This window comes from Electrona antarctica, assembly GCF_951216825.1.
Source record: "Electrona antarctica genome assembly, contig: scaffold_223, whole genome shotgun sequence".
In the NCBI taxonomy this organism is placed as follows: domain Eukaryota; kingdom Metazoa; phylum Chordata; class Actinopteri; order Myctophiformes; family Myctophidae; genus Electrona; species Electrona antarctica.
The window spans coordinates 159,084-173,896 of NW_027638010.1; the positions used below are offsets into that span (position 1 = coordinate 159,084).

Below are 14,813 nucleotides of genomic sequence, written 5' to 3' on the forward strand. Positions count from 1 at the left end.
CCTTTTTCATATCGAGGCACATTATTTATTTATTTATTCATCATTTGAGCCCCGGACCACCATCTGATGACATTTAGCCTCTCAGACCCATTTGAGCCACGGACCACCATGTGATGACATTTAGCCTCTCAGACCCATCTGAGCCACGGACCACCATCTGATGACATTTAGCCTCTCAGACCCATCTGAGCCACGGACCACCATCTGATGACATTTAGCCTCTCAGACCCATTTGAGCCACGGACCACCATCTGATGACATTTAGCCTCTCAGACCCATTTGAGCCACGGACCACCATCTGATGACATTTAGCCTCTCAGACCCATCTGAGCCACGGAACCACCTGATGACATTTAGCCTCTCAGACCCATCTGAGCCACGGACCACCATCTGATGACATTTAGCCTCTCAGACCCAAAACTATAAGAATATTTTGTTGTCGTTGGATCAAATTTAGTCCACAATTCCATGCTGTATTGATGTTGGTACCATTAGAAGAGATAACAGGCAAACATTGATCAAAATAACAATTATTCTACATGCTCTAATTGTGTAGACTTCTTGAAAATCAAGTAATACAGATGTTTAACAATAATTTAACTCTTGAGAGCGTTAAATGAAACCAAATGGACCCTTATGGATGGCATGGCGGACCACCTGGGACCCCCTCAAGGACCCCTGGGGGTCCCCGGACCACATGGTGGACCACCTGGGACCCCCTCAACAGGCAAACATTGATCAAAATAACAATTATTCTACATGCTCTAATTGTGTAGACTTCTTGAAAATCAAGTAATACAGATGTTTAACAATAATTTAACTCTTGAGAGCGTTAAATGAAACCAAATGGACCCTTATGGATGGCATGGCGGACCACCTGGGACCCCCTCAAGGACCCCTGGGGGTCCCCGGACCACATGGTGGACCACCTGGGACCCCCTCAAGGACCACTGGTTGAAAACCTCTGTTCTTTCTAGTATACCTGGTTTGCCTTTTTCTCTCACACAACGTGGCAACCCGCAGCAGCGTTAGCATTAGCAGCATTAGCATCAAGCAGACAGACAGTCAGAAACACATCCTCCACAAACGGTTTAATCGTCTCTATTTGTATTATATTTATCACATTATCGTCATCATGGGAGCAGTGCTGGGACTGTGCTCCATGGCCAGCTGGGTAATTATTATTATTATCATTATTATTATTATTATTATTATAAAACACTGATGTTTACAAACGAGACGATATGACGATAATAACAACACAAAGACGTCTCGTTTTTCTGTGGAACTAATCTATGAATCATATAAATAATATTATAAATAATGTCTGTGTTTTATTTATATGATAACTGTTGTTTTATTGGAAACATCCTGTTTGTTTTGACTTCTGAAGGGTTATTGTTACTGTTACTGTAGACTACAGGCCTCGACGTTAAAGCTATTATTATTATTATTATTTCGTCGTCGTCGTGTTATTATCATTAGTGTGTGCGTGATTATCACTATTAGATGCCTCGTCATGGAGCTGTGTGCGTGCGTGCGTGCAGGCCTTTAAATAACGGATCATTTCCCGTTACTTTTTGGATCCATTCATATAAATATAAATATAAATAATCATTCCTATTTTTTTATAGATTTATATTTATTTTCTTTATAGACTGTTTGAAGGCTGCGTGACGTCACTGTGTGGGTTGATATTTGATGCAGGATTGCATCACACACACACACACACACACACACACACACACACACACACACACACACACACAGTACACACACACACACACACACACACACACACACACAGTTCTTGGAAAAGTTGACTTGAAAACAACATCATCATTAGTGGTGGAATAAATACATCAGTATAGAGCACCGAAGTCTGACGTCACTTTCAATAGAGGGCACCAACACACAGGTTCATGTATTTTTGAGTGGTGCAAACCACTCCAACAACTGGCTTTGTACCCGTTTACACGTGTTCGTACCAAAAAAACGAGCATGGTTGCTATGGTTAGTGTGTGATGTCACTGACATAGCTGATCAGACTATATAAGACCTTGCACCACTCAGTTCACACTGGTGTGATTTTTTTATTTGCATTGAATTCTCCATAGGGCGATTTTAGGTCGCTTCATATAAGAACTGTGTTTGAAAAATAAACCGACCACCCCGGCCTTTCTGTCAGGGGAGTGGCTGTGCGTCGTTAATGATGTCCATTCATATTTGATACAGCCAGTTTCTGGAGAAAATTGAATTAATGTGGCCGCAAAAGCCTTGAAACTACATATGAAGGCAATGTCGCTGCTAATATACGTCACGCCCAGCTGTCAACACATTGCATTCCTGCGATTCCTCGTTGACGTAAGCTCAGCTGGTGGTGACTCGACTCGTACTAACCACGAAACATTAAATATCAATAAAATTAAAATTAAAATAAACGTAATTGACATTCAGTTTCTGTTGTGCGACGGGCAGATGCAGCCACCCCCCCACCCCCCTACCCGGAAATGTAGTCTCTGGATTGTTTGACTCGTTTCTAATGCTTATTTTGTTACTCTTTGGGTATATTTGTACATTTCCACCTTCAGTCGATGCTTCATATCCATATGAGTGAAAAGGCCGGGGTGATCGGTTTATTTTTCAAACACAGTTCTTATATGAGGCAATCTAAAATCCCCCTATGGAGATTACAATGCAAATAAAAAGTACATGAACCTGTGGACTGGCGCCCTCTACTGACAGTGACGTCAGGACTTCGGTGCTCTATGCAGTACGCGTGATTTCTTTCTACGAACGCTTTAAGACATAGACCCGCCCTTGGTGACGCCCCGCGCGTCTGATTGGCCAGAGCTCGTTGTTGTCAATGTCAGAAACAGTCAGAGATGGCGGCGCCCTGTGACAGATGATGACAGGCGATAGGCGTAGTATTCTAAAGGCACAGATGACGCTCCAGAATTAAAGGCAAACGAATATTGTTTATGCGGTTTGCTTTGATTGAATGAATTGTGATTCGATCTGGGTGTTCTAATAAATAAAGTGTTTGTGGTGATTAGCGTGTGTCTGTATTTACTAATATTGTTTACGCAGTTTGCTTTGATTGAATTGTGATTTGATCACAATGTTGGGTGTTCTAATAAATACAGTGTGTCCATATTCGGTCTAATACTACAAAGGATACAGCTGAAGGGAATAGTATAACAAAGTCCCTTTTTACAGTACAATAATGTTTCATGTTTATGTTGACATCTCTAGCGTGCTTTCTTATGGATACTGTTATTGACTTTGTCATAAAGACTCATAACATAAGTTCACCGTCATGAATCATGTCATGATTATGATTGTCATGCGGCGACGATGTAGGGTTTTCTAATAAATAGGCTACAGTGACGGCGACAGATCAATGTTGACGTTTTAATATTATCGCTAAGCTTCTCCCTGCGTCTCTCCCTACTTCCTCTACTCTTCTTCTGACAGCAGCAGCATAGCTAAGCTAGCCAATAAGAGGGTTCGCGGCCAATCAGAGGCAGGCGGGCCGCGCGGGGCGTCACCAAGGGCGGGTCTATGTCTTAAAGCGTTTGTAGAAAGAAATCACGCATTCAGTACTCCTGTATAGTGTATGGTTTATACAGGGTTAGGGGCTAACCCTAACCCTGTATAGTGTATGGTTTATACAGGGTTAGGGGCTAACCCTAACCCTGTATAGTGTATACAGCTCATATAGATTAATATAAATAATATAGATATAAATATAGATTATATAAATAAATCAGTAACTCATATAGAGTAATAAATACATCAGTACTCCTGTATACACACAGCTCATATAGAGTAATAAATACATATATATATATAAAGGGCAGGGCGGGGTGGGGCGGGGTGGGGCAGGGCAGGGCTGGGCTGGGCTGAACTCTTGCCTTGAGTTCCTCGCCAATCTTCTCTACGCATGCATGGAGAGATTTATTCTTACTTAACACTCTGTCCTGCAAGATGTTCAACTTATCCTCTCCTGCAGAACGGACTGATTTAAAGTCCACAATGAACTCATCAGTAAGCTTTGAGCTTCAACTATAAGAGAATGTGAATATTTTAGGTAATGATTTATGTTACACTGTTGAATTGATCGAAATAAACGAAACTAAACAATTAGAGGAAGGCATGGCTGACGGTAGGGTGCGAGGGTACAGGCTTTAGTTCTGACATACTATTGGTCCGACTGTCATTAGGCCGACAACCTAAACCAAACCCCTAACCCTAACCGCAAGCACGGTGCAACGCATGTCAGACCAACGCATGTCGGGAACAACGGGTGATTTCCTTATGTCGAACCTTTGTTGTGTCGGATCTGCGTGCGCAACCCGGGTGGAAACAGGAATGAGTCAAACTCATCCATGCATGTAATCAGGTTCTGCACACACTGCTCATCTTCTCGCATCCGTTTCGGGGCACTTTCCGTGTGCTTCCTCTTGGCTTCTTTTCGGGTGGCAAGAGTGTTGTGAGCCACTCTTATGCGGGTCACATTTCTGAGTTGCACCAGCAACAGCTTTTCATTTTGGAGGATGGAGAGCCAGCCTGACTTAATTTTGCTGCCCTTGTTCATTGTACATTCAAATCCACATGTCCTAGGCCATGTTGGAATAGGGGTTGGACCTGTGATGGACTGAGTGAAGTTAGTAGAAGGAAGGCAACCTGTTCAGCAGGAAGAGCTGTCCGCATCGCCCAGAAGTCAGGCAGCCACCTCCCATTCTTATTGTTGTCGTATTCTACCATCCACGGCTGCATAGCACGCAAAGAGCTGACTCTTCCCAGCAGATATGGATTGAATGCACATTTTGCATTAGCACATATGGCATGGACAGGAAGTCCCTCCAGTAGTCTGCCAGTGCACTGACCTCCAATTGGGAGAAAAGGTTGCTGATGTGATTCTTGAGATCAGCATCATCCTCCAGTGCTCTCCTAGCTCACTCCCCTTGTATAGTGCTTGTTGATGGCACTCATCATCACACACTGTGTCTGGGGTCTCTGCCTTGAGCAGAGTGATGAGGACGTACACATACACAGGATGATCTCCCAGTAAAATGGCAAAGGGCATGCGTTTTGTGATACCTGCACCAGGGCCAGTTGAAGAGGATGAGGAGGTTGAGAGTGAGGAGGATGAGGATAATGATGCACAGAGGAGGAGGGTGGAGTCATTTGAATCTGATGATTCAGAAACCAGTGGCACAGAATGTTCTGACACGTGTGTGTTGTGTCTGTAAAAATTACAAACCCCAAAAAGATTACTTTCCTATTCAAAAATAATGTTTTTACTCTAGTGGATGGTGGCCATCTTGCATTTCGGGGCCAAAACTAGGTATTATGATTAAAATGGTGTCAGATTTGGAATCCTCATGGTTGACTTGTATGGAAAAGTGTCTTCATGCATGATTCTAGGTCATCTGGATCAAAAGTTCATTTTTGGCTATGGCGCCATTTTGAATTTGTCCCTCTAGCAAAAAATGCCGGGATTTTTGCGAGGGACCTGGGGGCTAAATATTTTATAAAGGGTCCATAGAGGTCAAATCAATCATCAAAACATCCTTGCCAGAGGATGGTCACAGAACCTTAGTCTGTGACTCAACTATAGAGCGGTCTGTTATAGAGCGGAGCTGTCTGTTATAGAGCGGTCTGTTATAGAGCGGCCTGTTATAGAGCTGAGCGGTCTGTTATAGAGTGGAGCGGTCTGTTATAGAGCGGAGCAGTCTGTTATAGAGCGGCCTGTTATAGAGCTGAGCGGTCTGTTATAGAGCGGTCTGTTATAGAGCGGAGCGGTCTGTTATAGAGCTGAGCGGTCTGTTATAGAGCTGAGCGCTCTGTTATAGAGCAGAGCGGTCTGTTATAGAGCGGAGCGGTCTGTTATAGAGCGGCCTGTTATAGAGCGGAGCGGTCTGTTATAGAGCTGAGCGGTCTGTTATAGAGCGGAGCGGTCTGTTATAGAGCGGTCTGTTATAGAGTGGTCTGTTATAGAGTGGTCTGTTATAGAGTGGTCTGTTATAGAGCGGTCTGTTATAGAGCTGAGCGGTCTGTTATACAGCGGAGCGGTCTGTTATAGAGCTGAGCGGTCTGTTATACAGCTGAGCGGTCTGTTATAGAGCGGTCTGTTATAGAGCGGTCTGTTATAGAGCTGAGCGGTCTGTTATACAGCTGAGCGGTCTGTTATAGAGCTGTCTGTTATAGAGCTGAGTGGTCTGTTATAGAGCGGTCTGTTATAGAGCTGTCTGTTATAGAGCTGAGCGGTCTGTTATAGAGCGGCCTGTAATAGAGCTGAGCGGTCTGTTATAGAGCGGCCTGTTATAGAGCGGAGCGGTCTGTTATAGAGCGGATCAGTCTGTTATAGAGCGGCCTGTTATAGAGCTGAGCGGTCTGTTATAGAGCGGTCTGTTATAGAGCTGAGCGGTCTTTTATAGAGCGGAGCGGTCTGTTATAGAGCTGTCTGTTATAGAGCTGAGAGGTCTGTTATAGAGCGGTCTGTTATAGAGCTGAGCGGTCTGTTATAGAGCTGAGTGGTCTGTTATAGAGCTAAGCGGTCTGTTATAGAGCTGAGTGGTCTGTTATAGAGCTGAGCGGTCTGTTATAGAGCAGAGCGGTCTGTTATAGAGCTGAGCGGTCTGTTATAGAGCTGAGTGGTCTGTTATAGAGCGGAGCGGTCTGTTATAGAGCGGAGCGGTCTGTTATAGAGCGGAGCGGTCTGTTATAGAGCGGTCTGTTATAGAGCTGAGAGGTCTGTTATAGAGCTAAGCGGTCTGTTATAGAGCTGAGCGGTCTGTTATAGAGCTGAGAGGTCTGTTATAGAGCTGAGCGGTCTGTTATAGAGCGGAGCGGTCTGTTATAGAGCGGTCTGTTATAGAGCTGAGAGGTCTGTTATAGAGCTAAGCGGTCTGTTATAGAGCTGAGCGGTCTGTTATAGAGCGGTCTGTTATAGAGCTGAGAGGTCTGTTATAGAGCGGTCTGTTATAGAGCTGTCTGTTATAGAGCTGAGAGGTCTGTTATAGAGCTAAGCGGTCTGTTATAGAGCTGAGCGGTCTGTTATAGAGCTGAGCGGTCTGTTATAGAGCGGTCTGTTATAGAGCTGAGCGGTCTGTTATAGAGCTGAGCGGTCTGTTATAGAGCGGTCTGTTATAGAGCTGAGCGGTCTGTTATCCAGAAATAACACACCGCCGACCTCGCCCTTCTGGCCCACCCATCCTAAAGGGTGAGGTGGAGAAGCGACCTCACCCTTCTGGCCCACCCATCCTAAAGGGTGAGGTGGAGAAGCGACCTCGCCCTTCTGGCCCACCCATCCTAAAGGGTGAGGTGGAGAAGCGACCTCGCCCTTCTGGCCCACCCATCCTAAAGGGTGAGGTGGAGAAGCGACCTCGCCCTTCTGGCCCACCCATCCTAAAGGGTGAGGTGGAGAAGCGACCTCACCCTTCTGGCCCACCCATCCTAAAGGGTGAGGTGGAGAAGCGACCTTTCCCTTCTGGCCCACCCATCCTAAAGGGTGAGGTGGAGAAGCGACCTCGCCCTTCTGGCCCACCCATCCTAAAGGGTGAGGTGGAGAAGCGACCTCGCCCTTCTGTCCCACCCATCCTAAAGGGTGAGGTGGAGAAGCGACCTCGCCCTTCTGGCCCACCCATCCTAAAGGGTGAGGTGGAGAAGCGACCTCACCCTTCTGGCCCACCCATCCTAAAGGGTGAGGTGGAGAAGCGACCTCACCCTTCTGGCCCACCCATCCTAAAGGGTGAGGTGGAGAAGCGACCTCGCCCTTCTGTCCCACCCATCCTAAAGGGTGAGGTGGAGAAGCGACCTCGCCCTTCTGGCCCACCCATCCTAAAGGGTGAGGTGGAGAAGCGACCTCGCCCTTCTGGCCCACCCATCCTAAAGGGTGAGGTGGAGAAGCGACCTCACCCTTCTGGCCCACCCATCCTAAAGGGTGAGGTGGAGAAGCGACCTCACCCTTCTGGCCCACCCATCCTAAAGGGTGAGGTGGAGAAGCGACCTCGCCCTTCTGGCCCACCCATCCTAAAGGGTGAGGTGGAGAAGCGACCTCGCCCTTCTGGCCCACCCATCCTAAAGGGTGAGGTGGAGAAGCGACCTCGCCCTTCTGTCCCACCCATCCTAAAGGGTGAGGTGGAGAAGCGACCTCACCCTTCTGGCCCACCCATCCTAAAGGGTGAGGTGGAGAAGCGACCTCGCCCTTCTGTCCCACCCATCCTAAAGGGTGAGGTGGAGAAGCGACCTCACCCTTCTGGCCCACCCATCCTAAAGGGTGAGGTGGAGAAGCGACCTCACCCTTCTGGCCCACCCATCCTAAAGGGTGAGGTGGAGAAGCGACCTCGCCCTTCTGTCCCACCCATCCTAAAGGGTGAGGTGGAGAAGCGACCTCGCCCTTCTGGCCCACCCATCCTAAAGGGTGAGGTGGAGAAGCGACCTCGCCCTTCTGGCCCACCCATCCTAAAGGGTGAGGTGGAGAAGCAACCTCACCCTTCTGGCCCACCCATCCTAAAGGGTGAGGTGGAGAAGCGACCTCGCCCTTCTGGCCCACCCATCCTAAAGGGTGAGGTGGAGAAGCGACCTCGCCCTTCTGTCCCACCCATCCTAAAGGGTGAGGTGGAGAAGCGACCTCACCCTTCTGGCCCACCCATCCTAAAGGGTGAGGTGGAGAAGCGACCTCGCCCTTCTGTCCCACCCATCCTAAAGGGTGAGGTGGAGAAGCGACCTCACCCTTCTGGCCCACCCATCCTAAAGGGTGAGGTGGAGAAGCGACCTCGCCCTTCTGTCCCACCCATCCTAAAGGGTGAGGTGGAGAAGCGACCTCGCCCTTCTGGCCCACCCATCCTAAAGGGTGAGGTGGAGAAGCGACCTCGCCCTTCTGTCCCACCCATCCTAAAGGGTGAGGTGGAGAAGCGACCTCGCCCTTCTGGCCCACCCATCCTAAAGGGTGAGGTGGAGAAGCGACCTCGCCCTTCTGGCCCACCCATCCTAAAGGGTGAGGTGGAGAAGCAACCTCACCCTTCTGGCCCACCCATCCTAAAGGGTGAGGTGGAGAAGCGACCTCGCCCTTCTGGCCCACCCATCCTAAAGGGTGAGGTGGAGAAGCGACCTCGCCCTTCTGGCCCACCCATCCTAAAGGGTGAGGTGGAGAAGCGACCTCGCCCTTCTGTCCCACCCATCCTAAAGGGTGAGGTGGAGAAGCGACCTCACCCTTCTGGCCCACCCATCCTAAAGGGTGAGGTGGAGAAGCGACCTCGCCCTTCTGGCCCACCCATCCTAAAGGGTGAGGTGGAGAAGCGACCTTTCCCTTCTGGCCCACCCATCCTAAAGGGTGAGGTGGAGAAGCGACCTCACCCTTCTGGCCCACCCATCCTAAAGGGTGAGGTGGAGAAGCGACCTTTCCCTTCTGGCCCACCCATCCTAAAGGGTGAGGTGGAGAAGCGACCTCGCCCTTCTGGCCCACCCATCCTAAAGGGTGAGGTGGAGAAGCAACCTCACCCTTCTGGCCCACCCATCCTAAAGGGTGAGGTGGAGAAGCGACCTCGCCCTTCTGTCCCACCCATCCTAAAGGGTGAGGTGGAGAAGCGACCTCGCCCTTCTGGCCCACCCATCCTAAAGGGTGAGGTGGAGAAGCGACCTCGCCCTTCTGGCCCACCCATCCTAAAGGGTGAGGTGGAGAAGCGACCTTTCCCTTCTGGCCCACCCATCCTAAAGGGTGAGGTGGAGAAGCGACCTCACCCTTCTGGCCCACCCATCCTAAAGGGTGAGGTGGAGAAGCGACCTTTCCCTTCTGGCCCACCCATCCTAAAGGGTGAGGTGGAGAAGCGACCTTTCCCTTCTGGCCCACCCATCCTAAAGGGTGAGGTGGAGAAGCGTCCTCACCCTTCTGGCCCACCCATCCTAAAGGGTGAGGTGGAGAAGCGACCTCACCCTTCTGGCCCACCCATCCTAAAGGGTGAGGTGGAGAAGCGACCTCGCCCTTCTGGCCCACCCATCCTAAAGGGTGAGGTGGAGAAGCGACCTCACCCTTTAGGCCCACCCAACATAAAGGGCATGCAGCCTGGGTGGCGGGGTCAGATCAACATATGGAATGAATAATGTACTGGCCATATATGGAGTGTGTCTTGAGTGTACAGGGTTTGATGAGGTCAGATCTCCATATATGGAGATCTAAGAGTTTCAGCGGGGGGAGTGTCTTGAGTGTAAGGGTTTGATGAGGGCCCAGGTAGGGCTGGGCCTTAATCTTCGAACTCTAGTTTTCACCGGCTGCCGGGCGCGGCTGCACTAATAAACTTTGGGGCAGGCCCGTCTAGAGTTTAAATGGACAGGTATCAGTCAACAGGCCCGTCTAGAGTTTAAATGGACAGGTATCAGTCAACAGGCCCGTCTAGAGTTTAAATGGACAGGTATCAGTCAACAGGCCCGTCTAGAGTTTAAATGGACAGGTATCAGTCAACAGGCCCGTCTAGAGTTTAAATGGACAGGTATCAGTCAACAGGCCCGTCTAGAGTTTAAATGGACAGGTATCAGTCAACAGGCCCGTCTAGAGTTTAAATGGACAGGTATCAGTCAACAGGCCCGTCTAGAGTTTAAATGGACAGGTGTCAGTCAACAGGCCCGTCTAGAGTTTAAATGGACAGGTATCAGTCAACAGGCCCGTCTAGAGTTTAAATGGACAGGTATCAGTCAACAGGCCCGTCTAGAGTTTAAATGGACAGGTATCAGTCAACAGGCCCGTCTAGAGTTTAAATGGACAGGTATCAGTCAACAGGCCCGTCTAGAGTTTAAATGGACAGGTGTCAGTCAACAGGCCCGTCTAGAGTTTAAATGGACAGGTATCAGTCAACAGGCCCGTCTAGAGTTTAAATGGACAGGTATCAGTCAACAGGCCCGTCTAGAGTTTAAATGGACAGGTATCAGTCAACAGGCCCGTCTAGAGTTTAAATGGACAGGTATCAGTCAACAGGCCCGTCTAGAGTTTAAATGGACAGGTATCAGTCAATAGGGAGACATGGAAGAGGAAGGATGGATGGGGAAGGATCAACATATTGAATGTCAGAACAGGTTCTGACTTATATCCATATATGGAGATCTAAGGCTTTGAGGTCAGATGTAGAGTTGCTGGCCAATATTGATGACATCAGGGATCTCCTGATGATGATGTCACGTGATATGTCACGTGACATCATCATCAGGGATGTCCTGATGATGATGTCACGTGATATGTCACGGGTGACCAACCAACCAAACAACACAGAGACGGGAAATGCACAATTTCATAGTAAATTATTTTGCAACCTGCGGTCGCAAAAATAATAGAGCACCGAAGTCCTGACGTCACTGCCCTCTACTATCACTAGAGGGCGCCAGTCCCATGGTTCGTGTAGGTTTTTATAAGCATTATAATCTCCGGGGATTTTAGATCGCCTCATATAAGAACTGTGTTTGAAAAATAAACCGATCACCCCGGCCTTTTCACTCATATGGATATGAAGCATCGACTGAAGGTGGAAATGTACAAATATACCCAAAGAGTAACAAAATAAGCGTTAGAAACGAGCCAAACAACCCAGAGACTACATTTCCGGGTAGGCTGCTTCTGCCCGCAGCCCGTCGCACAACAGAAACTGAACGTTAATTACGTTTATTTTTATTTTTATTGTATTGATATATAATGTATCGTGGTTAGTACGAGTCGAGTCACCACCAGCTGGGCTTACGCCAACGAGGAATCTCAGGAACGCAATATGTTGACAGCTGGGCGTGACGTATATGCTCAGCGACATTGCATTCATATGTAGTTTCAAGGCTTTTGCAGTCACATTCATTCCATTTTCTCTAGAAACTGGCTGTATCAAATATGAATGGACATCATTAACAACGCACAGCCACTCCCCTGACAGAAACGCCGGGGTGGTCGGTTTATTTTTCAAACACAGTTCTTATATGAAGCGACATAAAATCGCCCTATGGAGATTTCAATACAAATAAAAAAATACACGAACCTGTGTGTTGGTGCCCTCTACTGAAAGTGACGTCAGACTTCGGTGCTCTATTAGAGATGTATATAACACATCTCTAAATATAAAATATAAATAATTAGAGATGGATATAACACATCTCTAAATATAAAATATAAATAATTAGAGATGGATATAACACATCTCTAAATATAAATAATTAGAGATGGATATAACACATCTCTAAATATAAAATATAAATAATTAGAGATGGATATAACACATCTCTAAATATAAAATATAAATAATTAGAGATGGATATAACACATCTCTAAATATAAAATATAAATTATTAGAGATGGATAACGTGTATATATATATTGTTTCAGATCCCCTGCCTGTGCGGCAGCGCTCCCTGTCTGTTATAATGTGTATTTATATTGTTCCAGATCCCCTGCCTGTGCGGCAGCGCTCCCTGTCTGTTATAATGTGTATTTATATTGTTCATGATCCCCTGCCTGTGCGGCAGCGCCCCCTGTCTGTTATAATGTGTATTTATATTGTTCCAGATCCCCTGCCTGTGCGGCAGCGCCCCCTGTCTGTTATAATGTGTATTTATATTGTTCCAGATCCCCTGCCTGTGCGGCAGCGCCCCCTGTCTGTTATAATGTGTATTTATATTGTTCCAGATCCCCTGCCTGTGCGGCAGCGCCCCCTGTCTGTTATAATGTGTATTTATATTGTTCCAGATCCCCTGCCTGTGCGGCAGCGCCCCCTGTCTGTTGTCCAGCTGCTGTCCGAGTGGAAACAACTCCACCGTCACTCGGCTCATCTACGCCTTCTTCCTGTTGCTGGGCGTGGCCACTTCCTGTGTCATGTTGATGCCCGGCATGGAGGGACACCTGAAGAAGGTGAGACAGCTGTCTGTCTGTCTGTCTGTCTGTCTGTCTGTCTGTCTGTCTGTCTGTCTGTCTGTCTGTCTGTCTGTCTGTCTGTCTGTCTGTCTGTCTGTCTGCCTGCCTGCCTGTCTGTCTGTGACTTTAGATGTGACAGTGGAATATAAACGCTTCTAGGCGCTTCTCTGACTGACAGCTCTGTGATCTCTGACTATAATAATAATATTAATGTGTTTATATATTCTATAGATTCCAGGGTTCTGTGAAGGTGGTCTGGTATCAGGTCAGGTGAACTGTGAAGTTCTGGCCTGGTACAAGGCCCTGTATCTATAATAATAATCATGTTTCTATAGATTCCAGGGTTCTGTGAGGGCGGTGTGGTACCAGGGGTACCAGGCCCTGTATCTATAATAATATAATGTCTCTATAGATTCCAGGGTTCTGTGAGGGCGGTGTGGTACCAGGGGTACCAGGCCCTGTATCTATAATAATATAATGTCTCTATAGATTCCAGGGTTCTGTGAGGGTGGTGTGGTACCAGGGTTACCAGGCCCTGTATCTATAATAATATAATGTCTCTATAGATTCCAGGGTTCTGTGAGGGCGGTGTGGTACCAGGGGTACCAGGCCCTGTATCTATAATAATAATCATGTCTCTATAGATTCCAGGGTTCTGTGAGGGCGGTGTGGTACCAGGGGTACCAGGCCCTGTATCTATAATAATAATCATGTCTCTATAGATTCCAGGGTTCTGTGAGGGCGGTGTGGTACCAGGGGTACCAGGCCCTGTATCTATAATAATATAATGTCTCTATAGATTCCAGGGTTCTGTGAGGGTGGTGTGGTACCAGGGGTACCAGGCCCTGTATCTATAATAATATAATGTCTCTATAGATTCCAGGGTTCTGTGAGGGCGGTGTGGTACCAGGGGTACCAGGCCCTGTATCTATAATAATATAATGTCTCTATAGATTCCAGGGTTCTGTGAGGGCGGTGTGGTACCAGGGTTAGAGGGTAAGGTGAACTGTGACGTCCTGGTCGGGTACAAGGCCGTGTACCGGACGTGTTTCGGCATGGCGATGTTCTTCCTGCTGTTCTCCATGCTGATGATCAAAGTGAAGAGCAGCCACGATCCTCGAGCTCCTCTGCACAACGGGTGAGTTTGTTTGTTTGTTTATTTCACATACAAAAATATTTAGAAAATGATACACAAGGTCAATAAAAAATGTGAAGGAGAAAGCCTAAAAACCCTCCAGGGGCTTCATTCTCCAGGCATGTTTATACATTCATAGTTTTCCTTTTTTTGTTCTTTTTTAAGAAAAAACGTCATCACATTGAACATGCAGATCTAAAACGTTAGAATACAGATATAATACAGGGACAGCAAGAGGAAAATAAATGACAATATACTGTATAACAAGAAAAAAGCACAGTTACCCTAAACTGCCCACAGCCCTCCTATGAGAAACAGACAGGTTTCTGAACTGCCCACAGCCCTCCTATGAGAAACAGACAGGTTTCTGAACTGCCCACAGCCCTCCTATGAGAAACAGACAGGTTTCTGAACCGCCCACAGCCCTCCTATGATAAACAGACAGGTTTCTGAACTGCCCACAGCCCTCCTATGAGACACAGACAGGTTTCTGAACTGCCCACAGCCCTCCTATGAGACACAGACAGGTTTCTGAACTGCCCACAGCCCTCCTATGAGAAACAGACAGGTTTCTGAACTGCCCACAGAGACACAGACAGGTTTCTGAACTGCCCCAGAAACAGACAGGTTTCTGAACTGCCCACAGCCCTCCTATGAGAAACAGACAGGTTTCTGAACTGCCCACAGAGACACAGACAGGTTTCTGAACTGCCCACAGCCCTCCTATGAGAAACAGACAGGTTTCTGAACTGCCCACAGAGACACAGACAGGTTTCTGAACTGCCCCAGAAA

At 47.6% G+C, this 14,813-nt stretch overlaps 1 protein-coding gene across 4 annotated transcripts in view; it reads left to right on the top strand.

The window, feature by feature from the left end:
* Window positions 1-995: 995 nt before the first annotated feature.
* serinc1 (serine incorporator 1) overlaps window positions 996-14,813 on the top strand; it is a 32,531-nt gene continuing 18,713 nt past the window's right edge. Inside the window, exons 1-4 of one of the 4 annotated variants that reach the window (XM_079531363.1) lie at window positions 996-1,174; window positions 12,722-12,883; window positions 13,222-13,257; window positions 13,882-14,024. In XM_079531363.1, the coding sequence (XP_079387489.1) occupies window positions 1,136-1,174; window positions 12,722-12,883; window positions 13,222-13,257; window positions 13,882-14,024 (380 nt within the window). In that variant the 5' untranslated portion in view covers window positions 996-1,135. Of the gene's footprint in view, window positions 1,175-12,721; window positions 12,884-13,221; window positions 13,258-13,452; window positions 13,489-13,839; window positions 14,025-14,813 lie in introns of all 4 variants that reach the window. The other 3 variants (XM_079531364.1, XM_079531362.1, XM_079531361.1) reach the window with 3 other exon arrangements.